Source organism: Meleagris gallopavo, chromosome 21 (assembly GCF_000146605.3).
Source record: "Meleagris gallopavo isolate NT-WF06-2002-E0010 breed Aviagen turkey brand Nicholas breeding stock chromosome 21, Turkey_5.1, whole genome shotgun sequence".
NCBI lineage: Eukaryota > Metazoa > Chordata > Aves > Galliformes > Phasianidae > Meleagris > Meleagris gallopavo.
The window spans coordinates 1020358-1036354 of record NC_015031.2 but is presented as its reverse complement, the minus strand read 5'-3'; the positions used below and the strand labels follow the sequence as shown (position 1 = coordinate 1036354).

At 54.2% G+C, this 15997-nt stretch overlaps 1 protein-coding gene across 1 annotated transcript; it reads left to right on the top strand.

The window, feature by feature from the left end:
- Window positions 1-1398: 1398 nt before the first annotated feature.
- On the top strand, window positions 1399-15397 carry TMEM132E (transmembrane protein 132E). The gene is made up of 9 exons (XM_010721747.2): window positions 1399-1524; window positions 4795-5750; window positions 5964-6104; window positions 8184-8376; window positions 8669-8812; window positions 11381-11586; window positions 12176-12455; window positions 12535-12726; window positions 13350-15397. The coding sequence occupies exons 1-9, from the start codon at window positions 1399-1401 to the stop codon at window positions 14373-14375; spliced, it is 3264 nt and encodes a 1087-aa protein (XP_010720049.2). The 3' UTR covers window positions 14376-15397.
- The last annotated feature ends 600 nt before the right edge of the window (window positions 15398-15997 follow it).

Genomic DNA, 15997 nt, shown 5'->3' with positions numbered 1-15997 from the left:
CTTTTAATTCATTTCTTCATTTTTCCTCCTCCTCCGCAAAGGCCCTCTCCTTCCCGGCCCCCGACCTGTCCCCTGGTGTGATTTGTGGAAATTGCTCTAAAGTAGCTGCTGCGTAAAAGCCTTGCCTGCTCCCAGGATTTATAGCAGGCTGTGCCTGTGCGCGCCACATCCCATTTAGGCCATATTTATTTATTCCTTTGGGTTTTTTCCCCCTTCCTTTTGATTAGTTTCCTGGGGGAAATGCAGGGCTCAGCAGTGCAGCCTCGGGCACCGGGTGTCTGTCCTGCTGTCATTGCCTTGTGTTGCTTCTTGCCACTGTGCTGGGCTAGAGCTGGAAGGGCTGCTGCACTGTCAGCCACAATGTTCTTACTGGGGGATGGGGGTGGGAGGAGGATTTCCAAGGATGCCCCAGGCAACAGCATCTCCATCCTTCCCCTCTGGAACCCTAAAAAAAGGGAGAGTCAACCAGCACCCGCACAATCCTATATTAGACAGTGAAGAATCCACCACTGCCACCGATAGGAAGACTCAATTCAGTTTTCCCATTCATTACCCACTCAATCCCTCCCCTGGGCTGTAGGAGATCACCCCTCTGGGATGAGTGCTGTGCTCCTTCTTACCATGGGGCTTCTCAACCCCATCACCGCTACGGGACAGAGTTGGGGACCAGGTTGGCCAAGGGATTTGTGTCCCCTGTCCCTGCAGCCTCCCGTTGGCCATCTCACTGCTGTGCGCCGGGGGAGGTGCCTGTACATTTGTAACAATTATTCACTTAATTGATTCCAATTAGCTAACGCTGGAGATGGAAGCTCGCACCGCGCCGGGGATCTTGTTGTCTTTCATGTCGCCGAAAACAATTTCCAAGGCTCTGGCTGATGGGAAGCATTTTCTGAGTCCCTCATGAGAGCTGGGCTTCCTATTTCAGCTCCCATTTCATTGCTGGGAGGATTTTCCCAATCTATGCTGTACTATGGTGCAAAACAGGGGTCCTGCTGCCCTGTGACCCCTCAAAATCCAAACTACACAGGGATGGGAATGGGGTACGTGAGGCTGTGGCCAATTGTAGTGCTGCCAGGGCTGAATTGTTGAGGCTTGGATGGAGGTGGAAGCCTCCATTTGCCATTTTTATTGGTTTGGGGTTTTTTTTGTGCTGTTTGGAGGTGCACACCCTGCTTGGATAAAAGCATAGTGTGATGGGGTCAGTGCTCTGATGTGAGGATGGATAGGGGATGTCTGGTACCAGGATGGATGAGGAGGTGGATGAAATATCTTTCCAACCTTAATGATTTGATGGGTGTGAGATTCATCTGGAGCTGGGTCTGCCTCTGATTGGAACATCCAGATGTTGGGACATCCCTGGTGTTTGTTGCTCCTATGCATCCTTTGTGGTTGGCCCTAATGGCCATGGAGGCAAAGAGTGGACTGTGGGTGCTGACACCCCCACAGACTTCGGGTTTGAAGCTCCAAAGCTTGGACTGGATGCTGCTGGCGTTGAGGTGGGACATCTGTGGTGGTGGCCTTATGGTGGGACTGTCCTTTTGGAACCTTAGCAGTGAGCTGGAAGTGATAGCTGCACCATGGGGGCTGGGCTGCACAGGGTCTCAGGGCCCATCTTCAGGGTCTTTGACCACTAATTAAACCCCATCAGCTTTTTTGTCCCCCTGGGTGACCAGGAACTCCAAGAAGTGCCAGCAGAGCTTCAAACCAGCACAAAGCCATCTGCTAGGAGCTTTGATCGCAGTGTCAACCCCTGTCCTTGCATCGTGGAGCTGGGCTGTGTTGGAACAGACTGGGCCACAGCCCCCAGCAACAGCCCTATTTTATTTTCCAGTATTTTTTTTTATCTGCTTTTCCCCTGTTAAGTGGGGATATATGTGCTGGGAGCCCCCTGTCATATCCCACAGGATAAGCTGGGATCAAGTTCCCCCCTGGAGTGTGGCTAAAGCGATCCCTATGGCAAACAGCTGGGGCTGGAGCTAAGCTGAAGCTCAGTGCAGGATATCAGTGCTGGATAAAGGGGAAGTGGAAGAGGAGGAGGAGGAGGAGGTGGAGGAGGAGGAGGAGGAGAAGGCTCTTCAGCCCTGGGACAGTTGCTGGGAGCAGGGATGGAGGGGTTGAGGAACCCCAACTACATTCAGTCTAACCATCAGCCTTCCTTCCCATGTGTCCATCTGTCTGACCCCAGCAGTGATGATGTAGTTGGGTTGTTCTATAGGGTTGGGGGATTCTTTCAGCACTGGAGACCCCCAGAAGCAACGATCTCCCCTGGCCTGGGGGGCTCTTGTTGACTTCAGTGCATGGTCGTGGGTGCTGCTACATTGTGTCCTGCACTGCTGTCCCCATGTGCCCCCACTGCCAGCCCCGTGGCCCATCTGGCTGCATGGCTGCAGTGGCGTGGGGCACATCTGGCCAGGCAGATGTGGCTGCTCGAGGGGGGGTCGTCTCCAGTTGTGTGTTTCTGCCTCCCTCTCTGCCCTCTCTCCTCGCTGTGGCTCACAATCTACCCTGGTTTGCCACGGAGGGAGCTGGGAAGGATCTGGGTGTCCTGTCCTGCTATGGGGTTGGGGGGTCCTCAGTCAATGGGGCCCAGGCATCCCCTGAGCTGGCCAGAGCTGCTTTTTGCTCGTGGTGCTGAGCTGTGAGGGTTGAAGGACCATATGGTCCTTCCTGTGCCAGCCTAATAAAATCAGGAATGCAGGTCAGGCACTGCAAATCCTGTTAACTGCAGCGGGCCGGTGCGGAGCAGAGTCAGTGGCCAGGGCTTAACCCATCTGTTTCCCTAAACTGAGCCAGGGGTGATGGCAGAGGAACCATGCTTCCTCCTGGGGGCTGCTGGGTTGGGGCAGACTGCCTGGGCTGGGGTCCCCTGAGCTGCTGGGCTTTCCTTCCTTCCCTCTCTCTCTCTCTCTCTCCCTTCTACCTATCTTCCTTTCCTTCCATCTGCTCTTCCTTCCACCCTTCCTACTTTCCTTCCACCCTTTTTCCATCCTTTCCATCCATTCTCCATTCTTCCCCCTGGTTCCATTATCCCTCTCCACCCATGCCTGTTTGTCTTGACCCCACGTCCTTCCTCACCCCATGCTCTATCCCCCTTTGATGCAGAGGATGTAGGAACAAAAGCTCTGGGCTGCTATTAGCCCTGGGCTGGATGTGACTGGCTGGACCCTGCCCTGTAAGATGAGTTTATGGCCAAGGAGTGGAGACACCCACCACGTCCCCCCTCCTAGCGACAGATTATAGCATCATTTAAATGCATTTTGTCTGTGGAAGGAAATAGCATCTCAGGGTGCAACAACAACAGTCCTCCTGTGTTGCACTAATCATGACCACAGCGTTAATCTGCAGCCCGGCTCATCCCCCACGGCACTGGGATCTGTGCCACACTGCTGTCCCATCAGCATTGTCACCCATGTCCCCTGGTGCTGGGGGAGTCCCCTGAGGGGAGCAGGCCTTTGGGTGGATTTCCTTTGTGGAATGATTTAAGTATTCTCCAAACACTGGTGATTTTTAAGGGATAACAGTTACAGTTTCAGCAATTCAGCGTTTTGCCTGGCTCCCCATGCCTCATTCATTCTTGCAGGCATTTGTGTGGTTATCCCGATGCAACTGTGATTTGGGGATCTTTCCACAACTCTGCTTTTCAGCAAACAGTCTCATGACTTGGAAAAAAAAATAATGGGGAAGAGCAGGAGCAGCTGTGGCTGCATAGGGCAGGGCTGTGCTGCAACTAACTTGGTGGCATCACCAGTGGTGCCACCGCTGCGTCCCCAGCATCGTGCCTGATCCTGAGGATGGGACAAGCTGCATCCTGGGTGACAGAGCTGGAGATGCCATTGGTGCCCCTATCAAGTGCTAATCCTGTTAAGAGCCTTCCTAAGCCCTTAACCCCTGCAGCAATTAGATTCAGGCTGAGTTACTGGGTCTCTCCTCACTGAGCCATGTGCCACAGGAACCAGTGTGCCAATTGCCCCAGCATTTTGGGACCAGTGTCCCCTCTTCTGCATCACCAGGGGAAAGTGAGGCAGAGTTTCAAGCAGCAGCAATCCCACAGCTGTAAGGGTGCAACTACATTGATGCTCCAGCTAGTAGAACCCTGCCTGGATATCCATGCTCCCTCCCGTGTCTCTAGGTAGAAAATAGGGGTAGGAGTGATAGATTTGGCAGCCCCCAGAGCAATATCCCATTGGAAGCCCCCATCCAGCTGCTGTTCTGAGTGCTGAGCTGTCACATCAGAGCCTTTCACCACCCATAATTTGGGTGCCACTGGTGGAGGCTGGAGTCACTGGGGAATGGCTGCAATCAGTGCCAGGGCTGCTTGCTGTGCGACGGGGAGCTGCAGGGAGGGGAAGCATCCTGGGAATTGCTGGCAGATGCAGATGAGAAGACCTTGAGATGTCTTCCTTGAGATGTCTGCAGTGAGGGGCTGCGGCACAAGGGCTGGTGGGTACTGAATGGGAGATGCAAATGCTGCTCAAGGAGCCAGGCTTAGTGCATCCAGCCAGCTGTGGCTTTGAGGCAGGATCTGTCGCACAGGCTCCATCAGCATGTCGGCAAAGGGTTGTTGGAAAGGAGGATTCAGCCTTTTTTTGCCCTATTCCTGCACATCCTGACCCAAATTTAAGCAGGCCCTTGACATCCTGGATGCTCCATCCCACACCAAGGGCTGGAGATCTCACTGGGAAGTGCAGAGATCACTGAGGTTCTGGGGTGGGTAACAGGAGTGAATCTCATCTCAACTTCTGCTGCCCTTGCTGGATACTCTGGGGCTGCAGCACCTCATACTTGCTCTGAGAGCTCACAGTTGGATGTCCCACAGTAACCATCCTCTCCATCCCATTCACAGCCCAGGCCAAGGGGCCAGCCCCCAGCCCTGAGCCCTCTGAGCCCCCTGGTGCCGCGATGCTGCCCGTGAGCTACCGCCTATCCAACACCCGCTTGGCCTTCTTCCTCAAGGAGGTGGGGGCCAGCCCCCCGGCCAACAGCAGCACCCCTCTGCAACGATCCGAGCCCTTCGTCGTCTTCCAGACCAAGGAGCTGCCCGTGCTCAATGTCACCCTGGGACCCTTTAGCACAGGGTTGGTGCTGCCCAAGGAGCACCTGCAGCCTTCCAGCACCCTGGAAGTCCCCAACCGCCTCACAGTCAACTGGAAGGTGCGCGCCTTCATCATCCAACCCCGGTTGGTGGCCAACCAGCCCGTGGTCCAAGTGCTCTTCTACGTGGCCGGTCGGGATTGGGATGATTTCGACGTCACCGATCGGTTGCCCTGCGTCAGGCTTCATGCCTTCCGCGATGCCCGCGAGATCAAGAGTTCGTGCCGGCTGCGGGGCAGCCTGGCCACCTGCCTGGTGCAGGCTGAGCTGCCTCACGCCTGGTTCCGGCCCGCCGCTGTGCCACTGGGTCGCAGGAAGGGCCCTGAAGGCATGGAGGTGCCAGGTGAGAGCCAACAAGTCGAGCTCTACTACACTCTTCACACCCCCGATGGGGCCGGGCAGTGCCTTGGGGACACATCGGCATCATCCCCTCGTCGAGGGAGTGGAGGGGCAAGGACTGAGGGTCCCACACAGCACCCACTGTTGCGCATCGGTAGTGTCAGCCTCCTGCAGCCTCCCCCTGCACAGCCCATGCAGGAGCATCGGTTGGATGGCAATGTCTTCATCCGCCTGCCTGACCGGCCTCTGAAGCCGGGTGAGGTGCTGAGCATCCTGCTCTACCTGATGTCCAACTCCACGGTGGAGCACTTCACCCTCAGGTAAGGTCCTGATCCCATGACCCATGTCCGTTGGCAAGGGTCGGTTGTTTTGGCTGGGTTGGGTGGAGCAGTGACATCTTCACTATGGATGATGTCTCTGAGATTCAAGAGGAATTGGGGGTGACAAGTCCCTCTGTACACAAGGCAGAGGGGTGAAGATGTCTGGGGGTGTACAGGGGTATGGGATCCTGCCCTGATCATGGCTCTCTGCAGGGTGAAGGCCAAGAAAGGTGTCAACCTGCTCAGCACCAAGTCGAGGAGTGGGCAGTGGCTGGTGAGCTCAGAGCTGCTGACAGGTGGCAAACACTCCACGGCCACCGTTGACGTGGCCAAGGTGGAAGGCACTGGGCCCAGGTAACTATAAACCCATCCCCACCATACCCACTTGTATAATGAACAAATGTACAGATGTTATAATTATGAGATATACCAGAGAGTTTGGCTAAGCAGTCATTATACCAAAACAGAATAGATAGAATGCTTACCCATATCCTGGGCTCACTATGAAACTTCAGAGGAGGGGGTCTCCAGAAGAGATCCTTCCTCACTGGTAGTCAGCTCTTAAATGGGTCTAGGAGAGGTGCAGCCAGACTTCTTCCCTTCCGGCAGCACAGGTGAATTGCCTTCACCTGTGCTCCCAGGGCTGACACCTTGCTCACCTCAGGTGGTCAATCAGAGGTTCAGGCTGTGATTCAGTAGTTCCATACACCACTAAATCATGTCTGTTGCTTCCATATCTCCACTGGTCTTGAACGCTGGTGTGGAGTGCAGGGTGGTTGGGTATGATCTACTCCATGGCCAACACCAAGCTGGGGCTCAAGCAATGTGCTCCTCTGTCACAGCAACATTTTGCTGCTGCATCCCCATTTCTCAGCTGGTATTTATCCAGTTGTTTCAGATTCTGGTGGGTGCATACGGAGGGCTTTGGGGTGGTATTGTGAAGGCATGAAGGATCCTCCAGTTTGAGGTGGAAGTATTTTAATTTTGTAAAAGTTGTAATATCATGGATGGTAGCAGCTCTTTATTGGTTGCTCTGAATGGAGAATCCTTTGGGAAGGAAGGGGAGCACTCCCCAGATAAGGTCTCTCTGGTCCCCAGGGTCATGGATGAGTATTGGATGGGGAGCATGAACCTAAATACCACCTGGGCTGGACAGAGCTTTTCTGTTCTGCTGAGCACAAAAGTGATGCCCATTCCTCATGGTCCAGGCTTGGGTGATGAAAGGCTTGAGTTGGCCAAGGAGAATCTAGGGGATAGAGTTGAGAAGGATCAGAAGGACAAAGTTGAGTTAAAACCCAGAGGCTGCTCTGGGAAGGGGAAATGTGGGACTGGCCTTTGAGCACAGGGGGACTGTTGGGGCTCCTTGAACTTCAGGGGCAGGGTCTGGACTGCACCGGGTCAAAGTCACCAGCAGGGAGAACTGTGACACGCTGGATTGTTCCCAGGTGGTGACATCTCCATCACCTGGTGTCTTTGGGAGCAGGGAGGGAAATGCCTGCAGGAGCTGGGTTAGAGCAAACTGATGCTCTCAAGCTGTGCTGGAAGATGTCAAATGCAGCTGTAGCAGAGACATTAGAGCCCGTGGCTGACACTGGTATATCCCCATGGCCACAAGCCATCCTGCCCACTGCAGGAATAGCCCTGTGGCACCCAGGAGCCATGCACTGCAGGCATAGAGGGCTCCATCTCCCCTCTCCTTCCCCAGCCCCCCCTCTGCCTCTGCTGCCGACTCAAATCAGCCTTGAAAGGTTAGAGACGGGAGATGAATTTAAAGTGATTACAATCACCTTTTAGACAAACAACTTGATCAAATATTAACGTAATGGAAATGATGAATGACTCAAATCTGTTTTGCCCTCTGGGCCATGTAAGCACATGCATTTTGCCTCAGGGGCAGTGGGGATTGGAGGGAACCTGGCACACCCAGAGCTTTGGGCTGATAATGACCAATACTGGCAATTTTGCACTCCAGCATCTGCATCTCAAGTCATTCCCCAAATCCAGGCAGCTTTGCTCTGCCAGAGATGCTCAGGAGGATGCAGAAGACATTGGTCTTTGTTGTGCTGCTACAAGGAATCCCTTTCACTCATTATATATTTATAAGTGAGAAACTGCATCCAGCATCCCCAGATTGATGGGACCTTCTCGATGGCTGCTGCATGCTGAGATGAGAGCAGGACTATTTCAGCACTCCTCACCATGCTCCATTCTCCTGCTCCAAGGAGGCTTTTGCAGGATCTACAGGGAAAATGCCTTCCCTTTGTGTGGGCTTTCATAGGAGCAGCTGTGTTTGGGCTGAGCATCGTGGTGGTGACCGCTCTGGTCCCTTCATCATGCAGGGGCACCCCTGAGGAGGAATCCACTGGAGATGCTCTGCATCAGGGACCATCCATAGCACCCAACTCACTGCATCCTCCTCTGGTCCCCTGCCAGGGATGGAGAATCCTCCTCTGAGATCATGCAGCTGGATTTCGAGATGGAGAACTTCACCAGCCAGTCGGTGACACGCCGCATCATGTGGCACATCGACTACCGGGGCCGTAACCCCCCGCCTGACCTGGAAAAGGTGGTGACAGAGCTGACGGTCATCCAGAGGGACATCCGGGCCATTGTGCCCCTGGCCATGGTAAGAGGCTTTAAACTTGCTCCTGCCTTCTGGTTTGATAGTGGGGATGGTTTATTGTCCCTCGAGGATTTTGCAGGGAGAGATGGATGTGGATGTGGTCTACTGTGTCTCACTAGCCCATCTGCCCCATATCCCCTTCTGCAGAATCCATATATCCATGCATCCCATTGTAGCTGTACAGGGCTGAAGCAGGAGAAGCAGGAGAGGAACCAGGCAGAATTTGGCCCCAGGGCTGGAGCAGGAGAGCAGGCTGTCCTCCAATGACTGTCTCCTTTGCACCTTTTCTCCCCAGGACACGGAAATCATCAACACAGCCATCCTGACGGGCCGAACAGTGGCCATTCCTGTGAAGGTCATTGCAATTGAGTTGAGTGGTGTTATCGTGGACGTCTCAGCCATGGTGGAGTGCAAATCCAACAATGAAGACATCATCAAGGTGGGTACAGGAGGGATAACTCCCATCTCCCGCTCCAGGAGGACATCCCTGCTGAGCCTCTCTGGTGTTTCAATCTTTCAATCCCTCTGTGCCTGTCTGCGGAGGGAAGGACGATGCACTTTGTCACTGTCCCCACTGAAGGCCATTAGATGCTGTGGTGCTGTGCACGCTGGCAGCAGGCAGCAGCAATAACTATGGGTTATCGCACTACTTAGCACTGATAAGGTAAAATACTGTCGCCTTGAAATGTGAACCACACGTTTTCATCAGTGGCTTCACCTGCGCCTCTGGGTGACATTCATCTCCTGTGTGGGATTTAATGCTGGGCTGAGCTGGGAGGGTCAAGCAAAGCACTGGGGACAATGGGACACAGGAAATTGGGGCTGCGTGGGGTTGGGGCTGCTCCACTGAGCACAAAACACGTGCAGGCTCCCATGACGATGATGGCCCACGCATCCCTCAGCTGACTCGGCAGTATCAGCCCTCAAACCCAGCCACGGGTGTCTATTTTTTCATCACCATACCCATTCAACCATATATATTCTTCTATCATTCTATGTATCCATCCAGCCGCCCGCCTGCACTGTTCCATCACCATACCCATCCATCCATCCGCCTACCCACCCCTAGACATCGCGCCTTCTCCCAGCCCCGTCGGTGTTGGGATGTGCTCTCTCCATGTGTCCCTGGGAGCTGTTAGCCCTGTGGGAGCTGGTGTCACAACCTGTTTACCCAAGTTCTCCAACAAAACTCCGATCTGTGCAATTTACAGCGCCTGCTCTAATTTATGGAGGCCGGTCCTCCGCAACGTGATAAAACACTGGAGCAATAATACACTTCAGGATGGACTCCAAGACACTTAAACTGTTTAATGTGCTGCCTTTCGACTCATAAATCTATTTACACGCTGTCCCCAGACCTGGGGGGAGCAGACACATGCACACAAGCAGGGATGAATAATACATAAAGCAGCCCTCCAGCCCTGTGTGCTCTCCTCCCGCTCGCCATCCGCGGCCCCATGCAATTCCTTGCTGAGTTATTTTGTGTTTGTGCTGGTGATGTGTTTCCGAGGGAGCTCTCAGTTTCCTGCTGAGATTGGGCACTATGATTACGGTGTCAGGGCTATAAAGCTGTTACATAAATCAGCTTACATGGTGAGATCCACTGTCTGTTACTGTAAATAATTTAGCAATAAGGAGGGACGAGGAGCAGGAAAAGGCTGCTTCTCTCCATGCTGTGTGTGGTATAGTGGTGATGGTCGCATGGAGGGAGTGCATCTTGGATGTGGAGGGCATGGTGGCTGGAGACTGATGATCTTTAGGTCTTCCAACTCTTCCACAGTCATTCTGTGATTCTATGACATGGCAGTGAAGGTGCTGCAGCCACCCATGAAGACTGGTGACAGAGTGTGGGTGTGAAATGCCACCCTCATCTCCTCTGTGTGTGGGCACACAGGCATGTGTTGATGGTGGGGCTAGATGATCTCTGTTGTCTTTCCAACCTTAGTGATTCTATGACACGGGCCATCTCCTCATCTCTGCCCACCCAGGGTCACGTGGTGACCTCAGGCACCATGCATATGCTGAGGGATATGCATGGAGAGATGATGTCTTCCTTTGATCCCATGCTTGAGGCCATGCCAAGGGAGGAGCTCTGCACAGGAGCAGAGCTGTCGGTGCCTTGGCTCTCAGCCCAGGCAGACCTCAGCCTCGCTTCCCAGTGCCTTGCTGCAAATCCGGGAAGTATCTCCCAACAAGTGTACACTTCATTTAAAAGCTAATCTGCAGTCACTCCATCATCAGGACAGGGCTGATGTGCTGCTATTTTTTGTTGTCGTATCTCCCCCCCTTCCTCCCCATTCCAACCAACAGAAAAACAAGTGGCCCCCAGAACAAGATGCTGGGGGGATTTATTAGGTAAGGTAATGCAGGCAGCATCCCATCATATTTATTGTGATAAATGGCTCAATATCCAGAGATGGAGGATTTACCCAAGAGCTCATCTTTATTCAAATGCTGCCCTGCCAGAGCTGAGATTGTCTTTTCAGACAGCTCTGGTACAAGGACAAGGAGCAAACCCCATGAGCTGGGCTCAGGGAAAGCTGCAGACGTGGAGTGGGAGTCCCCAGCCCAGTGCCTCCTTCCTGCTGGCTGGGAAGGAGAAGGTGGTGTTGGCTCTGCTGCACTGAGCCAAGCAATGCCGTGGTGGCATCCTCTTAGCTCCTTAATTGCCTTGGATCGGTTGGTAGTAAGTGGCCCCCACAGGAAGTATTTGTTTTATAGCAAATTTAACTAATGACATTTGCATAAATGGGAATTAAAAGAGGAAGAGAGAGAGGAGGTGAATGCGAGGATTCAGATGGACTCTGGGAAGCTTTTTCTGGAGTCAGCATGAAGTATGTGGATGGGGATGGAGGTGGGCATGGGGCTGCATTCCCTTTCATGGCAGGCACTGGTGGGTACCTACAGTGGCTGGCCACTGCTTGCTGCCTGCTCTCCCTAGCCGTAGGTGGGGGATACCTGGAGACAGATGTCAGATTACGCCCTCCCCATTTTCCCCTCTCCCCAGGTCTCCAGCAGCTGTGACTACGTCTTTGTCAGTGGGAAGGAATCGCGGGGCTCCATGAGTGCCCGGGTCACCTTCACCTACGAGCACCTCTCTGCCCCGCTGGAGATGACAGTGTGGGTGCCCAAACTGCCGCTGCACATCGAGCTCTCAGACTCACGGCTGAGCCAAGTGAAGGGCTGGAGGGTGCCCATCCTGCCGGACAGGAGGTGGGTGCTGGGGGCACAGTGTTTGGGGAACGCCAGGGCAAGGGAGGCAATGACAGGCTGGGAGAAGTCCACAGGACCCCAAGATACGGGGCATAAGATGTGCTGTAGAAGACAAGGTGAAGGTGGCAGAATTCCAGTGGCTGTGTTCAACTTCTTAATGAGGGGGGTTTCAAAAACAATGGAACCAGACTTTTCTGCAGTGAAAACGTGGATGCAGGTTGCATTTCTGGATGGAAAGAGAAAATTGCACAATGAGAATTGTTGAACACCGGGACCAGTGAGGAACATTAATCCATGTCAACAGTCAAAATTCCTGTGGATAAGGCCAGGAGCTGCCAAACTCCAAAATTAATGCTGCTTTGAGATCTAGAGATCTTCAGATGTCCCTCCCAACTTGAGATATCTTGTCCTTTCAGCTGATTAGAGGGTGGAGATTTTGTCTACCCCATTTTCATGTGCTGCTAAAGTCCTCAGAGACCTCATGAACAACAGACAATTTTAGGCCAGGCTCCACCATGCTTTTCCCCTGCTTTGGAACACCCTGCACTTCTCCATGCCCTGCCACCTGTCTCTTGTCCCTGTCCCACAGGTCAGTGCGGGACAGCGAGCACGAGGAGGATGAAGAGGAGCGGAAGCAGAGCCGGGGCTGTGCCCTGCAGTACCAGCATGCCACACTGCAGGTCTTCACCCAGTTCCACACCACAGCGGCAGAGGGCACGGGGCAGGTGGTCACCATGCTGGGACCCGACTGGCTGGTGGAGGTTACCGACCTGGTCAGTGACTTCATGCGCGTGGATGACCCGCGGGTGGCCCACCTGGTGGACAGCTTCACACTGGCTGGCAGAGAGCCGGGCACCACGCTCTTTAAGGTACCCCTGGTTAACTTTCCCCTTTCCATCCACTTGGCTTGAGGTTGGTGGGTGGTGACGGTCCCCTCATCCCCTGCAGGTCGTGTCCCCGCTCATGGAGGCAGTGCTGGGTGAGACACTGGTGACGGTGGCGGAGGAGAAGGTCAGCATCACAGACCTGAAGGCCCAGGTGGTCTCCAGCCTCTCACTGTCCCTCCACCCCAGCCCTGGAAATAGCCACACCATCATTGCTCGCACGGCTGCCCAGCAGACCCTCAGCTTCCTCAAGCAGGTGAGGTCTGGGCTTTGGGAGACTCGAGGTGGGATGGAGTTCCATCTAAAAAGTCCTCTTCCCACCTCAAAGTAACCCAGAAATCTTCATGTCAGTGTCCACATGGGCAGAGGTCTGAGTTTGTATAGAGTTTGTAGCTCTGGCAGCCCTGATTCATGCCTTGGGGCCTGAGATTTGGGGTTTTGTGGAAGTTCTGCTTATCCTGTGGAGCTGAGATTTTGCAGTGAACCTCATCTGTAGAGGTCCTGCTTGTCTTGTGGCCACTACCTGGGAGACTTGGAGCTCTGTCCCCTGAACCTTTCCTCCACACCAACCCCTGGGGATCAATGGGGAAGGAGTTGAACATCAGGACAATCTGATACCAGGCCAGAAAGTGGTCTGCACCTTGTTCCAAACCCTCAACAGGCCCTGTGTTTGGCAACTGTAGGGAAAACTGAGGGAAGAATAGGCAAAAGAGAAAAGCTAGGTGGTGGTTGGGAGGAATAAAACAAATCAATAGGCAGATAGGTAGAGGATGAATTGTATGGGGGAAGGATGCGAAGGAAGAGGGATAGATGGGGAGATGGAGGTGCAGGTGGGACTGGCATTGTGCTGGGCAACCGGTGCCTGTGTTGGTTCTGCAGGAAGCGCTCCTGAGCCTGTGGATTTCCTACAGCGACGGCACCACAGCCCCTCTTTCCCTCTACGATCCCAAGGACTACAACCTGGTGGTGAGCAGCCTGGATGAGAAGGTGGTGACAGTGACCCACGACCAAGCCTTCCCCTTGGTGGTGGCGGAGAGCGAGGGTGTGGGGGAATTGCTGCGGGCCGAGCTGGTCATCTGCGAGAGCTGCCAGAAAACCAAGCGTAAGAGCGTGCTCTTCACAGCCCTGGCCAGTGTGCGGGTCCATTTTGGCTCCGAGGAGGACCCTACCTATGACTATGACCACGTTCCCAGCAGACCAGGGCTGGAGACGGGGTCAAGCACCACTCTGCGGGCAGAGGTGGAGAGAAAAGCGGAGCCGAGCGAGGACAGTAGGATGCCCAGTGCATCTCACCCCACAGAGGACTTCCCCACCATCCCCACTGGCTTTGTCCAAGTGACCCGGGGGCTGACGGACCTGGAGATAGGCATGTATGCCCTTCTGGGCGTCTTCTGTCTGGCCATCTTGGTTTTCCTCATAAACTGCATTGTCTTTGTGCTGAAATACCGGCACAAACGCATCCCACCCGAAGGTCAGACCAACATGGACCACTCCCACCACTGGGTCTTCCTGGGCAATGGGCAACCCTTGCGGGCTCACAATGACCTCTCCCCACAGCCTGAGAGCCCCGGGAACCCCCTGGAAAATGTGCAGACCTGCTGCCATGCAGACCACCACAGCAGTGGGAGCTCACAGACCAGTGTGCAAAGCCAGGTCCATGGTCGTGGGGACGGTTCCTCGGGGGGTTCCACACGGGATCAGAGTGAGGACCCCCTCAACTCACCCACTTCCAAACGGAAGCGGGTGAAGTTCACCACCTTCGCCACGCTGCCCACTGATGAGCTGGCTTACAACTCCATCCCCATCGCCGATGAGGAGGACTTGGAGTGGGTCTGCCAGGACATGGGGCTGCAAGACCCCGAAGAGCTTCACAACTACATCCGCAGAATCAAAGAGATCGCTTAACGCAGGGGCAGAGGGGATGGGGTGGGAGGGAGGGGGCTGCCACGCCGTGCCACACCATGCCATGTCACGCCACACCGGCTGCTTCCTGGGGCCTGAGACCCACGTTGGGCTCTCTCACAGGTTCCCTTTTGCACATCTCACATCCTCCTCACCCCATGTGGAGTCACCTCTGGGGGCTGTTTTCTTTCTTGCCCTTTGCCGTCTGCTTGTCCCCAGGGTGGGGGCACCAAACCTGCAGTGAGCAGGATCCACGAGGGATGCAAGCTGTGGGCTGGAGATGGATGGGGATGGATCTTGTGAGCGTGCAATGGTGAATGGGGTGAGATGATGCTGCAGGTCCTGCGGTGCACAGATTGGAGGAGGGGAGACATCCTACCAGCCCGCTGCAGAGAGGTGGTGGGTGGGGGTTCCCAAAAGCCATCCACTGTACATGGGGGTTGCACAATTGCTGCACCTGGTTGCACAGTTTTGGAGGTGAGCGCTGGTGTGGGGATTTGCCATCCTATGGCAGTTGGGTTGTGTGGGGAAAAAGTGGGGGCAAAACCTGCATCCCCACCTCAAGCTCACCGCCTGCTTCGTGTGGGGTGGTGACATTAATGTTTGCCATCACAGCATCCCTTGGGGACAGCCTCTGCCCCAGGGCTGCTGTTTCCTGCCCTCCCAGCACCAGGCGGGGAGATGCTGTTGGGTCTTCGCATTGCCCACCCAGCTCCCTGCCTGGTGGGGATTCCCATGCCCATTTCCCCCAGTCCCAGCCCACTGCGGACTCCCACAGCCAGGCTCAGCCTCCGTGGTGCCTTCTGACTGCCATAATCTCCCTGGCCACCCCGCTCCCAGCCCCGAAGTCCCCCCTCCATTGCAGAGCATCCTCAGACAGGCTGACTCCAGGAGGACCACCTGGGTACCAGCGGTTGGGGTCCTACATGTGGGCACCCAGCAATGCCCAGCGGAGGGGGAGGCGGCAGCTGGCAGCGGATTATTTCTGGATCGGAAGTTACCCACCACTGTGTCTATTTTTTTTTTTCTTTAAATAAAAGACTAGAAAAACTAAAAAAAACTAAAAAAAAAACAACAAAAAAAAGCAACCAACACAACCACAAAGGAAATGAAAAGCCAAAACCAAAATGCGCCATCCTGGGGGCATCGCTTGGCTTTGACACCCATCGGAATAGCAAGTGCTTTGGGGTCAAAGCTGTGGATTTGGGACCACCCCTCAAAAATCCTCCCCACCTCAAAAGCCCCATCAAAGAAGTGATGGCACAGCCAGGACCTGCGCCTCAGTTTCCCTGGAGCGCCGTGCAGTGTCTTGAAAAGCTCTTTAAGGAGTTTATCATTCTGGGACTGTGGAAATTTCTCCCCTGAGCGGCCTTAAAGCTTTCCTGATAGCTCTATGCTGGTTTTAAATATACATATCCTTCTATAGAGAGATATATATGAGGAAATTAAGATGTGCTCAAAGACCAGGTGGGTGATGCGTTCCTGTTTTACTGTGCCCTGTTATCGGAGGGACCCAGGTCTGGCTGCTTGATAGCGATTCCAAGCAGTAAAATTAATACAGCCAAATTCTTGCCTGGAGCCGCCAAGCCTCCTCGTCAAATTAACATATATGAATATTTGTTTAA